This window comes from Entelurus aequoreus, linkage group LG28, assembly GCF_033978785.1.
Source record: "Entelurus aequoreus isolate RoL-2023_Sb linkage group LG28, RoL_Eaeq_v1.1, whole genome shotgun sequence".
In the NCBI taxonomy this organism is placed as follows: Eukaryota; Metazoa; Chordata; class Actinopteri; order Syngnathiformes; family Syngnathidae; genus Entelurus; species Entelurus aequoreus.
The window spans coordinates 25,438,922-25,454,824 of record NC_084758.1 but is presented as its reverse complement, the minus strand read 5'-3'; the positions used below and the strand labels follow the sequence as shown (position 1 = coordinate 25,454,824).

Below are 15,903 nucleotides of genomic sequence, written 5' to 3'. Positions count from 1 at the left end.
GCAATAACGTTTATCGGCAATAATTCCTGGCAATATTTGTCGTCCGTTTGTTTCGGGCCCAGGTGCAATTCGCCTGGTTGAGCCCCTGCCCAGGACTCGAACCTGGGTCCTTCGAATGAGAGTGCAGCGTGCTATCTACCGAGCTAAAAGCCTGAGCTGTCAACTCGATATCCAGCACTTGTCTATAGTTGTCAGGGAGTGAGGTCTCAAAACGTACACACGGCCCAGCCACACTGGCTGGCCTCCGTTACACAGGCTTATACAATTGATGGCAATAAACATCGTTATTCACAATTTATTTGGATTGTATAAATATTTAACCAATTTGATTAGTAGTACAGTGTGATGACTGAGCGGCGGAACGTTTTGATTGGCTATTCTCTATGGCCGATGGACACCTTTAAGGCTATGTCTACATTAAGCCGGATAACCCCTTAAACAAATAATTATTTAGCCTCAGCACCGTGTCAGCCACACTAAACCATCGTTTAAGGTTCCCCTCCTTGGATAAGTTTTTACACGGGTAAGTGCCCCGTGTATTTCTTGAATCTCCGGCTCTTAGCTTTGTATGGACTCATTGATCGTTTACAAACTGAGTTCGGAGAGGAAGTGACGCCAGAAAGACCGTGCCCCGCACAGGAAGTGATGTCAGAAAGAACGTGCCAATCAGCGGTTTCGTAACTCTGAGCTAACCACTGTAAATATGGAGGCAAGTCATCCAGACATGCCCGTGTTTCTCCTTCCGTCTGTACAGACGCTTGTGGAAATCACACATGAATAGAAAGCGTTTGCAGCTATTTGGGATACAACACTTCTCAGACGGCAAGAGAACTTTCCAATGTCCAGGTCAGCTGTGATTCTACTTAGCGAAAACTTTGTCCCCTTGTCGAAGGAGAGACAACAAGAATGTGGGCTCCCGTGGATGTGATTAAAAAAAAAGTAGCGTGTGCTTTGTATTACCTGGCCGTCGAGGGAGGACTACGGAAAACGCTGAATGCTTTTGGATTGGCAAAGCAGACTGTATCAGTTATTGTCCGCCATGTATGTCGCAGACTCAACGTCTAGGTTCGCGTTGCGCCGGCGGACGGACGGGATGAGGGGGTCTTAAACGACCATTGTGTGTGTGGACAAGGATAAAAGGTGGGATTTACCTAAGGGTAAACATTTCCGTTCCGTACGCACCTCGGTTTAGAGGTCACGGTTCGGTTCATTTTCGGTACAGTAAGAAAACAACAAAATATAAATTTTCTGGTTATTTATTTACCAAAAAAATTTGTTAACAATGGCTTTATCCTTTTAACATTGCTTTAAAATAGCTCTGTGTGTGATGGATGTGAGTTACCACTAGGGTTAATGCAGTCAACATATATTAAATAAAAACTAAATAAGATAAGGATCAGAATTGGTTTCTTAACAAAACCGTTCTACATATAAAGTGCAACATTTCCACATATAAAGTGCAACATTAAACTGCTTCAAGTTGTTGCTCAGATGAAATAAAATGACAAAGCTTTTATTTCACATACAAAAAGTGCAACATTAAACAGTTTCAAGTCAACTCAGCCTCAGATTCACTTTTCTTTTCCCCCCCCAACCTTTAACCCTGGTGACTTTCACTCAATGTTCATGTTTTTTGCCAGAAAAATCAGTTTATCCACATTGTCACTTGGCAGTAAGAGGATATATGGGCTGATTGTTCTTCCACCATAGAAGTGGGTCAAAATCTAGTTTTTAATGCAATATGGTCTTAAATCTGCTGCTATAAAAACACCAACAGTATTTGTTATTGCTTTAGCCCTGCCTGACTCGCCGAGGAGAGGCTGCTTGAATGCGGTGTTTGCACGACGCTCGTTTTTATCTTCGTTGAAGCGATGTTCACTTGGAGTTGGCATGTTTGACGTGTTGGCAGAAGCATACCCTAATGCTGCTGAACAATGTCGGCAAACCGCTTTCACTTTCTCCACCTCTTGTCGTCCATTGTTCCCAAACGGGAGATCTTAACGAGGCAGGAGGGTCTTCTAGCTCTAGCTTTTGCATGTTGTAGTAGCCCGGTCGTTGCTAGCATGCTGTGTGTTGTGCCTCGGTGTGCATTGTTTACACAACGTGCGCTGCGCTACTTAATATGTCTGTGTGGAAACTCGTTCGGTGCACCTCCGTTCCGAACCGAACCCCCCGTACCGAAACGGTTCAATACAAATACACGTACCGTTACACCCTTACATTTACCCTGGATAACCGTAGCCGGCTTAGTGTAGAAGTGGCTTAAGAGAGTTACATATATCATAAACTATTGGAATCACATTTTGGCAACCACGACGTTGTCGTTTGTAGACTGTAAACCTGACACCTGATTGGCTGGTTCGGACATAAGCGGGTCTTAAATTTTGAAGCAGCACATTTTTTATAAACTGAATTTTTTTACACTGAATTTTCAAAGACACACTTTGCCCACTCATTTTTATTCAATGAAATTGTCAGCAAAATTTGATGCAAAACAATTCAGTTCACAAAATTCAAATGCACAGTCAGTCAGTTACATAAATTCAGTGTAAAAAAAAGCTTTCATAACAAAGACACAAACTCCAATACTGATGAGTCTCTTTGGTATTGTAATGTCAGTGATGGCTTTGCTAAACTGCAGACCTCCGCCGCTCCATTGACCTCCAAACACCAGGGGTTCATCGCAGTGCCCTCACACCTACCTTCCTTCCCCCAAATCCAAACGCTTCCTTATTATCCGTTTGCCTCACTATCATTGGCCGAGAGGACATTAAGGTGTTACTCATTGTCGGTGACTGGCCTCCATCTCCCTGCGGGCCTCCACTCTCGATAGCAGCTTTCTCCAAACAACACGCAGCTCTGTAATTTTTCTCTCATTGTGGCCTAGGCCCAGACGGCATTTTGAGGGGTACATTGGCGAAGCAAGATGAAGACGAAGAAGAAACAGAGCGAGACGGAGGGAGTGACACTCAACAGTTTTGCTCAAGGTAAGACAGGCTAAAGACTAGTTTAGGATACAAGTCAGTGATTTGTGTATGGACAGATGCAAACACATTATATCGAATTGCTGCATCATTACTAAACTACTTTGTAAAAGTGAAAAAACTATCAGTAATAATTTTAAATAATGTGTATAGAACGGTCCTTCTCAAACAGCCTGAGTGGCTGTGGTTTGATTCTCGGAGGTGCTTTATCAGTATCATGCTTCAAACCCCACTTCAAAAAGCTGTACACTACAAAACGTGCTCATTGTAGCCATTAAAAGTTCAAGTTAAAGTACCAATGATTGTCACACACACACACTAGGTGTGGCGAAATTATTCTCTGCATTTGACCCATCACCCTTGATCACCCCCTGGGAGGTGAGGGGAGCAGTGGGCAGCAGTGGTGGCCGCGCCCGGGAATCATTTTATTGGTGATTTAACCCCCAATTCCAACCCTTGATTCTGAGTGCCAAGCAGGGAGGCAACGGGTCCCATTTTTATAGTCTTTGGTAATCCTCACAAATCATTTTGTTTTGTAGGTTAAAGTGTTTTACACATTGTGCTCCTGAGTTAATGTTGCTGATCAATTGGAATTTTTTATTATAAATTGAGTTTATTTAATTTTATGATTCAGTATCAAATGGTTAAAAAAATGTTTACAGTTTGAATAAGGATAAAAACATGTTTTAATTTCAGGCAAATTGATGCACTTTAAACATTTTCTGTTACAGATTAAATAAACAATATTAATCATGTTATTGTTTGTTGTAAGTTGATCTATACTTCTTAATTTTTTAATGTTAATAATAGGGATACAATGTTACACTGGGGTTGTACTATTGGTATAGTACCGCGATACTAATGAAACATATTCGGTACTATACCACCTCTAAAAGTACCGGTCCCCCGCCCCCCTGTCGTCGTCCCGTCGTGTCATTGTTGGTTTTACGAGCAGAGGAGCATGTTCGGCAGCGCACAATCACAGAGTACTTACAAGCAGACACAGTGTGTAGACAGAAAAGGGAGAATGTGTGCATAAAGGTGAAGTTATAACACTGAAACGCCCTCAGGAAGAGGTATTTTAAGACATGGCTGGCTAGCTAGCTAGCGGCTAAAGTCCATCCCCAGTCTGCAGTGTTTCAGCTACTTCTAAATCACTAATCCTTGTCTCTATGACGACAAATAAAGTAAGTTTCTTGCAAGTATCATCCCTGCAGGACGAGGAATAGCTAAAAAATGCTTCACTACACACCATAGCTCACCGGCGTCACAATGTAAACAAACGCCATGGGTGGATCTACACCTAACATCCACTGTAATGATACCAAATACAGGAGCGTATGTAGTCGATACTACTATTATTACATCAATATTTTTTAGCATCACAAAATCTTTTTTCGTTTAAAAACAATGTATATTATGTTTATAAACTCAGGAAATATGTCCCTGTATGATCCTGTAACGACTTGGTATCGGGTTGATACCTAAATTTGTGGTATCTAAACTGATGTAAAGTATCCAAACAACAGAAGAATAAGTGATTATTACATTTTAACAAAAGTGTAGATAGAACATGTTAAGAGAGAAAGTAAGCAGATATTAACAGTAAATGAACAAGTAGATTAATAATTAATTTTCTACCACTTGTCCTTAATAATGTTGACAAAATAATAGGTAGATAAATGACACAATATGTTACTGCATATGTCAGCAGACTAAATTAGGAGCCTTAGTTTGTTTACTTACTAATAAAAGACAAGTTGTCTTGTATGTTCACTATTTTATTTAAGGGCAAAATTGCAATAAGAAACATATGTTTCAAAAATACCGTAACATTTTTGGTTAAAATAAAGCCAATGCAATTTTTTGTGGTCCCCTTTATTTAGAAAAGTATCGAAAAGTACCGAAAAGTGTCAAGATACATTTTGGTACCAGTACCAAAATATTGGTATCGGGACAACACTATGTTACGTAGAGGTGTACTTATAACAATCAATTTTATAGACAAATTACACTATTTATAGTCACAGTGGAGAGATGGGGGGGGAGTTTTGCACTTACAGATAAATGCCATAAGGGGCCCTGTGCATTTTTACAGAAAATCTAACCTACAAATCACGACTAAACTACAGTTTAGTGTTTTACATGACTGTAAATTTGATTTGTGACGCCACCTGTGGGTCATGCTTTCAATGCATTGGAAGCTGTACTACAAATAACCCCAACATTTTATAATCATTAGACAAACGATCAATGACTTACGGACAATTAGTTGCTAAGTCCTGCCAGTGTCTCTTGGTTTTACTTGATGGCGGCCATGTTTTTCAGCCTAAATGTTTTTTCACCATCTTGCTCACATTTGCTTGTCATCGTCTAAATGTGTGTACCAAATTGTGTGGAAACCCGCCGAAACACGCGAAAGTTACAGAGAGTGTTCTGTAGTGCATTGAGCTGTTCGAGAAATTTCAAGTCAATCCGACTCATTGCCGTTATACTTTGATTTGGTATTTACCGTATTTTTCGGACTATAAGTCGCAGTTTTTTTTCATAGTTTGGCCGGGGGTGCGACTTATACTCAGGAGCGACTTATGTGTGAAATTATTAACACATTAGCGTAAAATATCAAATAATATTATTTAGCTCATTCACGTAAGAGACTAGACGTATAAGATTTCATGGGATTTAGCGATTAGGAGTGACAGATTGTTTGGTAAACGTATAGCATGTTCTATATGTTATAGTTATTTGAATGACTCTTACCATAATATGTTACGTTAACATACCAGGCACGTTCTCAGTTGGTTATTTATGCCTCATATAACGTACACTTATTCAGCCTGTTGTTCACTATTCTTTATTTATTTTAAATTGCCTTTCAAATGTCTATTCTTGGTGTTGGGTTTTATCAAATACATTTCCCCCAAAAATGCGACTTATACTCCAGTGCGACTTATATATGTTTTTTTTCCTCCTTTATTAGGCGTCTTCGGCCGGTGCGACTTATACTCCGGAGCGACCTATACTCCGAAAAATGCGGTATACAGTCCTGCACTTTAGTTCTTACCTGTTGTTTCCGTTTACCTGTATAGGGAACGGACGGGGGTTGAAAAGAAAAAAGATTAGCGCGGCGAAAGACTCCGGTCTGTTTGAAATAAATCCCCAAAACTGCCATACTGTCGAGGTGACTTTTTCTTGTTTTGTTGACTATTTCTGTGCTCTCTGCTGCACTCAATTTTAGTTGATCTTCTCTCTCTCTCTCTCATGATCAATAGCAAGATGGCGCAACCAAACTTGAAACTGTTACATGATTGGCAGTTAGCTTGTCCCTCCCATTGCTTAATGATCACTTCCTGTTTTGCTTGGTTATAAGAGTGTGAGTGCCTTTGTTCACCTTGCTTCGTAACTTCTGGTTTCTTCCTCACGAAAATATATAATTATCGAACACATTTTATTGATATCGATTACGTGTCTATCGTGATAGATATTGATATCGTTTAATCGGCCAGGCCGTAATTTTAATGTAAAATTTAAAAAAATTGGAAAACTCTTGGATTCACAAAGTTATTTAAAAGAAGAAGTAAGTGAATAACTCCGATTTATTCCGCCTGCATCCTCAGTACAGCAGTGCCTGCACATGTGCACAGATTTAATGTTTGACGACGCAAAAACAAAGAGAGAGTGCACTCTGTTGTACATTCATGGCAGAACACCAACTTTCAGTCGCACTTATGTGAACAAATGGTGATTTAGACAACTAGTTTTACTACCATTACTCATTAGTCTCTCTGCAGATTTAAGAGAATAGGAAACAAAAAAAGTTAAAAAAAAGCTGCAGTACTGCAAACATTTTGAAACATCCTTTCCGTACATACACCAAAGAATCACTTGATTAAAGTACAGTGTTTTATTTTCCTATTTTCAAACAGCATTACTGTTCAAACTGTGTGTAATGTTACAGTGGCCAAAAGTGTTTGGTATACTTGTTAAAAAAAACTTTTCCTTGTTTTAATGGATACTTAGGCCAGGGGTCAGCAACCCAAAATGTTGAAAGAGTCATATTGGACCAAAAATTAAAAATCTGTCTGGAGCCGCAAAAAATGTAAAGCCTTATGTAAGTGTTAAAATGAAGGCAACACATGATATAATTGTCTATATTAGCTATATTAATTAGCATTCTATCAAAATGACTATGTGTCACGGGCTGATGCAAATCTTCGTTGACAGAAATGTTGAAATGTAATACTTATTCTACACATTTTTACAACATTGGAAAACAGTAAAAAGGAGGCATTTTAAAGGGTGTGATAACTCCTTGAAATTACTGGCTTGGAATGGCCAAAAGGTAGAGATGCGTGTGTCCAAGTTGAAGGAAACTACAAATAAAATGACCTCAAATATACCTAAAATACGAGGCATAATAATGCATTATGTATATACAGCTAGCATAAATAGCATGTTAGCATCAATTAGCTTGCAGTCATGCACTGACCAAATATGTCTGATTAGTACTCCACACAAGTCAATAACATCAACAAAGCTCACTTTTGTGGATTAACGCACAGCATAAAACGTTATGGTGGACAAAATGAGACAAAGAAGGAGTGGCATAAAACACGTCTTTCTGTGGCAGCGTCAAGGAAAGTTGTACATGTAAACAAACTACGGTGCGTTCAAGGACTTCCGAAATTAGGACAAAATGGCGCGCGCCAAATACTCTCATCAGTGAAGCATGTTTAATGTAAACAGTGGGATTTCTAACAATAAGGAAGGTTTGTGTCATCTTTGTACTCCTACAAAAACCATATTAAAATGTATATTTTTTTTTCCCCACATCTTTTTCCATTTTCATACATTTTTGAAAAAGCTCCAAGGAGCCCCTAGGGCGGCGCTAAAGCTGCGCGTTGCCGACCCCCGACTCAGGCCTACTACGCTACTGTATTTTACTGTGGGTCATGATGGTGGTACTTGGAGAGCCAAGTGTTGTGTGAGGTGGTACTTGGTTAAAGGTCTGAGAACCACTGCCCTAAGGCACTTCTTTGTGTTGGATTAATGTGTCACTGTTGGATAAAGTTTACAAAGCTTGCCCTTGCGAAGCAGAGCACAGAAAATTAGTTTATTAATGTGGCGTTTCATTGCTCATTGTTGGTGGTCACTGTTTGACCAGTGCTGCTGATGAAAGTCCAAACATCTAAAAAGGGAAAGGCCTTCTTTTTTAATCTGGACTACTGACCCAGTGGCTCTTTTTCATGGTGAGGCTTTTGAGGGCATAGTCGTGAATATTGGACCAAAAATACAATAGAAAATCCGCCAAAAATGTAAAGCCTTTTATAAGTGATATAATGACGTCAACACATGATATAAGTGTCTATATTAGCTATATTAGCCTACTATCAAAATTACTATGTGTCGCAGGCTGATGCAAATCTTCGTTGACAGAAATGTTAAAATGCAATATTTATTCTACACATTTTTACAACATTCTAAAACATTAGTAAAATGCAGGCTTTTCAGAGGGTGCGATAACTCCTGAAAATGACTGGCTTAGAATGGCCAAAGGTATAGATGTGTGTGTCCGAGTTAAAAGAAACGGCAGGCTGTCTTCCTCTAATGGATTTATAACAATCTATGCAAGGTGGGTTACGTTTACTGTGGTCTGGAACAACATGGCACACAATCAACTATCCGAAATGCAGCCAATATTACATACAGATAATGTGTCATGAGACATGCAAATATAAATTAAATACACAGAGGACATAAGTAAAGGGAATTAATATACCTACAAACGAGGCATAATGATGCAATATGTACACATAGCTAGCCTAAATAGCTTGTTAGCATGGATTAGCTTGCAGTCATGCAGTGACCAAATATGCCTGATTAGCACTCCACACAAGTCAATAACATCAACAAAACTCACCTTTGTGCATCCACGCACAGTATAAAACATTTGGCGGACAAAATGAGACAAAGGAGTGGCAAAAAACACTACTTTCTGTGGCAGCGTCAAAGAAAGTTGTACATGTAAACAAACTACAGTGAGTTCAAGGACTGCCGAAATTAATAGGACACAACGGCGCTTGCCAAATAAAAATTAAAAGCCGTATATAATGAAGGCAACACATGATGTAAGTGTCTATATTAGCCTACTATCAAAATTACTATGTGTCGCAGGCTGATGCAAATCTTCGTTGACAGAAATGTTGAAATGTAATATTTATTCTACACATTTTTACAACATTAGAAAACATTAGTAAAACTTCTCACAGGATGAGATAAATTCTGGAAATTACTAGCTTAGAATAGCCAAAGTTATAGATGTGTGTGTCCAAGTTAAAGGAAACGGCAGGCTGTCTTCTTCTAATGGATTTATCACAATCTTTGCAAGCTGGGTAACGTTTGCTGTGGTCTGGAACAACATGGCACACAAACAACTATCAGAAATGCAGCCAATATTACATACAGATAATGTGTCATGAGACATGCAAAATATAAATTAAATACACAGAGGACATAAGTAAAGGAAATTAAATGAGCTCAAATATACCTACAAATGAGGCATAATGATGGAATATGTACATACAGCTAGCCTAAATAGCATGTTATCATCGATTAGCTTGCAGTCATGCACTGACCAAATATGCTTGATAAGCACTCCACACAAGTCAATAACATCAGCAAAGCTCACCTTTGTGCATTCAAACAGAATAAAAAGATTGGTGGACAAAATGAGACAAAGAAGGAGTGGCATAAAATATGTCTTTCTCTGGCATCATTGAAGAAAGTTGTACATGTAAACAAACTACGGTGAGTTCAAGGACCGCCAAAATTAGTAGGACCAAACGGCGGTCGCCAAATACTCTCACCAGAGAATCATGTTTAATATAAACAGTGGGATTTCTAACAATTAGGGTAGTTTTTGTCATGTTGTCCTCCTACAGAAACCGTATTAAAACCAAAATGTGTTTCCCCCCCACCCCCATCTTTTTCTATTTTCATACATTTTTGAAAATGTATGAACATTTGTGACGCCACTAGGGTGGCGCTAAATAGCCACATGCGGCTCTAGAGCCACAGGTTGCAGACCCCCGTTCTATACCTTGTAAAAAATTGGGTTTTATTGTAACTAATCCAGAAGGTACCAATAATAAATGTATACTATATTAAAAATATGTATACATATTGCATAGGGCCCTGATATCTAAAAAGTACAACTCTGTTCATTGTTATGTTCATGTATTTGTTATGTTTTTCATGTCTACGCACACATAAACACACATTCAGTATGAGATGAGATCAATGAGATAACGTAAGAACAAGATAGAAACTGCTGTGGAACTAGTTACAATGCAATATGCCATGGAAATACAATGTTAACACTTTTGTGCAAATAAGTACAGTTGCACTTGTTTTTTCAAATGTGTTTATTCTGTAAAGGAATGAGTTAAATGTTTAAAATGACTGGTTAATAGTGCTATTATGAAAGTGCAATGTCAGCACACTTTTTTTCCCTGCAATTTCAAATGCACTTGTTTTAATAAATAAATACAGCGTTTTAAAAGCATACACAGTCTGTGTAAATATATTAGTCTGTGGTTAAAAGGACTTGAAAGGACTTTCCAGTCTTGACTTTGGACTTGACTCGAGACTTGAGGGCAAATACTTGAGACTTACTTGTGACTTGCAAAACAATGACTTGGTCCCACCTCTGCCTCATACACACCCGGTCTGTCAGAGAAGAACTAAGCGACTTTGTACTCACAAAGACTTCAGACCCCTGATGGTATTTTTATTTTATGTTTCATTTTCTCTGGTCTTAATGGACACGTTGTTAGACTGGCATGAAAGTTTGTGTCATTCTTTTCAACCAGCAGTGGGTTCTCCTACACTCGCCCTTCCCATCCATCTAAATAATCGCTATTCAACTGGCGGTCCGCGGGCCACATCTGGCCCACCAAAGCTTTTCATTTGGCCCGCCGAACATAGACCAGATAGGCTTGATAAAACCATTCAAACTTGTGTACTATATGCAGTACTCCATAGCAGTCAGGCACATGTGTCACGATGAAGCAGCAGCGGGGTGAGTAGAAGAAGAATACTCATTAAACCCTGAAAAAAAAAATCCTAATAAATTGCAAAAATTTAACTTTTAACAACAACATCAACAACAAAGTATGAACGTTCTGCCCTGAGCCGCTGTTCAAGTCGTTGTTTCCTGTCGGACATTTTATATGTTGCACACACTGTTCCAGATCAGCAACAAGGATATAAATCCACACCAAATAAGTTTCAACACGAAACAAATCTTTGTAAATAGATATTTGGCATGAATATATTTACTTTGTTTTGTATTGAAATTGCTGATTTTGTGATGTTTTTAGTGTTCGTAGTCGAGTTGTTTTTGTATTATTTGTTAACTCTCTGGCAAGCATAGCGCCTTTAACCCTTGTGTAATGTTCATATTGTTGTTACTCAGACAGCGTTTGTGGGTCTGATGGACCCGTTGCATTTTGTGGCTTTTAATGCCTCACAATCAAACACTTTTATGTTAAAATACTAAACACCTGTTCAGTATTTTAACATAAAAGGGTTTGATTGTGAGGCATTAAAAGCCACAAAAATGCAACGGGTCCATCAGACCCACAAACGCTGGCTGAGTAACAACAATATGAACGTTGCACGGAAAATTTCTCTGCCAGTTTCTGCATCCCACAGGGATTCTTCTTTTGTGTTTCTGCACCTGCGGTTCCCACACAAGACAACACTGTCTGCTCTCATTTTCTCGCACATTTGACCCTCTGATGTTCTGTGTACCTACACTCTGTCCTCCTCCTGTCTAGGCCTGCTGTGTGTGTGTGTGTGTGTGTGTGCGTGTGTGTGTGTGTGTGTGTGTGTGTGTGTGTGTGTGTGTGTGTGTGTGTGTGTGTGTGTGTGTGTGTGTGTGTGTGTGTGTGTGTGTGTGTGTGTGTGTGTGTAGGTGGGGGAGTGTGTGTGTGTGTGGTACACAGAACATCAATTTCCACACTATTATTCCACACTTTTATTAGCCCCGGGTCCAGTGGACCTGGACATCTTATATGTAATAGAAATGTGTAGGGGGGTGTGTGGTCATTAAATATGTATTCTGATATATGTTCTTCACAGAAAATGAGCCAAAGTCAGTGAGTCTCAGTTTGAAAAATTAATTAATTGTATCATTTTTCTTTTAATGCATGTAGTGCTAAATTTGACCAGTAGAGGGCATTAATGCCACACCTTAGGTTTATTTGTGTTGAGCCACATTCACATTTTTTTAATGTATATTTGTAAACGTTTGTAGTTTATTGTGTAAATGTATTAACACCAAGCTTTCTATTTTATTCATGTAAAATACACAATGGATGTTGCTATTTTGTTTTTATTTTTTATGTTTATATTTTCTGTTGTACAAACCTAAATTAGGAAGTGTGAAAAATTTAAATTGAAGAAGGAAAATAATTCAAAAGAAGGCTGGAGCTTCTGTTTCTTCATGCTGTTAACTATTTGTTGACAGCATGTAGGGCTGGGCGATATATTGAGTTTGTAAGATATATCGATACATTTTAAAACAAGATATGAATTAAGAAAATATCGTAATATCGATATAATTTATTTCATGTTAAAATGACCAAACAACGCCTATTTGTTGTGTTCCTTGTTCTCCCCCGCTCCCCACTCCATGGGCAACTACACCCCTCCCCTTCCTCCTTCCAAGACGTGCTTGCACGTATAAGAACATCCATGATTGATTGGTTATTTACTATGATGAGTCACGATTGGTTGAGATTAAGGCAAAACATTAGGGACAGGCCAATCAGAGGCATGATAGGGCGGGTCGTGGAACCAGGAAGCCAAATCACAACAGACATCCCAAATGACGACGAGAGAGTCGTAGAAGAGAAGAGGGAATATTCCAACGGGCGATTTATATATTAAAAAAACTAGTGGAATATGGCAGAGGGATTCTCTTCTTTAGATTTTCTTTTTGTGATGTAGACGACGTCCAGGAAACCCACAATGCGTCTACTTGGCCCCATTTGAACAAATGTATGCGTCTGGATAAAACATTCATTTGAGTTGTTTACCATGTAAGCGCAAATCAAAACTGTTCTCGAGTTGCCAAGCCGGGCATATTTCGCATGAGAAATGCTGCCAAAAATGTATGCCGAGGTGAGGAAAATCATAGCCGCACAATTAAGTCAAGTCACTTAGTTGGCACTGACCAGAACCGTACGTGTGTGACAGTCCATTACGTCATCGACTGGGAATTAAAAAGTGCCTGCCTGCAAATTTAGTTTTCATCTGAGTTTGATACATTTTCTAATATTTGCACAGCTATGTTATTTATTTTACGTAGAAATAATATTCTTTTATTTTATTTATGTTATGTAATTCTGTGCTACTTAAACAGTTTATTTTATGGGCTGTTAATACCCATCTTGACTAACTGGGTAAATTAAAGTGTTTACAGTACAGTTGTCATTCACTTCAATTTCAGTGAATCTCGCTCCAAAATGAATATCTTTATATGTATGCTTTCACCGGAAAATATATCGAGATATATATCGAATATCGAGTTTAAGTAAAAAATATATATAGATTTACTTTTTCGTCCATATTGCCCAGCCCTAATAGCATGAAACACGCTGGAAACGCAAGCAAGGGCATAATTATTGATTTATTGACAGTTCAGTGTGAAAGGAGATGTGTTTACTTTGCAATTAAGTAAACGCAGTCTCAAAGAAATAGAACCTTTCTGACGAAACATCCACATTTCGACATCCGGCCCCTGAGCCCTTGGGCTCTTGAAACTGCGGCCCTCTTCATGATGTCGTTGAATGCACTCACATGTCTTGCTTGCGACACCACAATAAGACAGACAGCAAACAGAAGAAAGTGCATATTTGTTTGACTTTCAATGTTTTTGCTCACTTTTTGTCACTTCTGCAGAGATTGTAAGAATCAATTGTCATGTCCAGTTATGCCAATTAGACACCTACTGCCACAGATATATTGCATTCCTTTGGCAATCACAATAAAAGCTACTTTCCTGGTCGAGTGGGTTTATTAGGGAAGTATATGGAGGAAGATTTTGGATGCTGTTAAGTGAGTAGCCATGGTTGGGCGGTTAGTTAGCTCTACAGATATGAAATAGACACTATATGAAAGAAATAGACACTATAAATATATGACACATGACAAAGCATTGCAATCGGCATAACATGTTCTTTTGTATTTCTTTGTTTTTTTTCTTGCAAAGATGTTACATGCTGATTTTTTCAAAGGAGGTCATAAAGCACTGCATTTTTCATAAGGTCATTTTTGAGCTTAAATGCCACCTCCTGGCTGAATAGAGAAAAAGCCAAAACCTTTTAAGTACCGCCAAGCACTACTGTTGTGTTAATATTCAACATTTGAGAGGCCTTGAATGAAGCAGAGAAATGTAATAATTATCCAGGGTCTCTATAGTTGCCTCTGATGGAAAATGAGAAAAAGCTTTACTTTATCATTGTTTGTTTTATCTTATGAATTGACGACTGATTGATGTTTGCCCATTAACTAATCAATTCATTAATTTGGAACATGTTACCGTATTTTCTGGACCATAGGACGCACCGGATTATAAGGCGCACTGCCGATGAATGGTCTATGTTCGATCTTTTTTCATATATAAGGCGCACAGATTATAGGGCGCATTAAAAGGAGTCATATTTTTTTTCTTTTCTAAATGTAAAAGACTTCCTTGTGATAACATGTAATGATGGTTCTTTGGTCAAAATGTTGCCTAGATGATGTTTTATAATCCATCTTCAAGTCGCTTTCTGACAGTTGCTTTAGGATGCGCCGTTTTGTGGGCGGTCTTATTTACATGGCTCACCTTCGGCAGCGTCTTCTCCCCGTCATCTTTGTTGTAGCGGTGTAGCGTGCAAGGACGGGAGTGGAAGAAGTGTCAAAAGATGGAGCTAACGGTTTTAATGACATTCAGACTTGACTTCAATCAATAACGGAGCAGCATCTCCTCATCCGGAAACAACAACAAGGCAGGAAATGTGTCCCGTGAAAAAACGTCCGACCGGACTCTCTAATAACTAAAGTTCCTTGGGTGAAAAATGTAAACTCACTACACCGGTATGTTTTAGCGCTTTCATGGCAAGTTTACTGACAGATATAAGTAAGAACTTTACACTACTTTATATTACAAATGGCAACAGCGAACATGAATGTCCCATAACAAGAAGATAGAGAAAAAGAAGAAGCTTATCGACCATGGCGTCAACACAGACTACAAATGCGGACGCACGCTATTTTTTAGGTTTTATGCAGATCCCAAATACAGATCAGCAGGTACCAGAAGGTAAGAAAAGTTTATTTTGCATAATATTGCGAAACAAAACGCCAGATAATATGTCTTACCTTATACACACCATAATAATACTTGTATATTGATGCACAGTACAATCCATCAAGCGGTGCGTCTTCATAGCTTACCAAAGTCGTACCAAATCATTTTGATAGATATTTGAGCGCCGTGTGTAATGTTCTTTATTTCCAATGGAACATATAAAATGTTGGTGTTGTTTACTTGAGTCATATTCCCAACATATTGCAGTCTACACATATCTCTTATGTTTGACTGCCATCTACTGGTCACACTTATTACACCACGTACCAAATAAAATTGCTTCGAGGTTGGTAAGCAAAACCAGCTTTATTCTGTACATTAGGCGCACCGGGTTATAAGGCGGACTGTCGAGTTTTGAGGAAAAAAAAGGATTTTAGGTGTGCCTTATAGTCCGGAAAATACAGTACATGTAAACAATTCAACACATACAAAAAGGGGTAGGAAAAAGGAGATAAGCTAAATTACATTTAAATCGAGACATGATCTTTGTAATAAAAC

General features: G+C 38.6%; 1 protein-coding gene and 1 long non-coding RNA gene across 2 annotated transcripts in view; one reads left to right on the top strand and one right to left on the bottom strand.

Annotated features, from left to right (window-relative positions):
• LOC133645171 (solute carrier family 4 member 11-like) overlaps positions 1–15,903 on the top strand; it is a 96,539-nt gene that overhangs the window by 7,645 nt on the left and 72,991 nt on the right. Inside the window, exon 2 of the mRNA XM_062040020.1 lies at positions 2,888–2,987. Within this exon, the coding sequence (XP_061896004.1) occupies positions 2,927–2,987 (61 nt within the window). The 5' untranslated portion in view covers positions 2,888–2,926. The remainder of the gene's footprint in view (positions 1–2,887; positions 2,988–15,903) is intronic.
• Positions 1–15,903, bottom strand: part of LOC133645173 (uncharacterized) — a 76,278-nt gene that overhangs the window by 25,993 nt on the left and 34,382 nt on the right. The gene's annotated exons all lie outside the window — the stretch shown is intronic.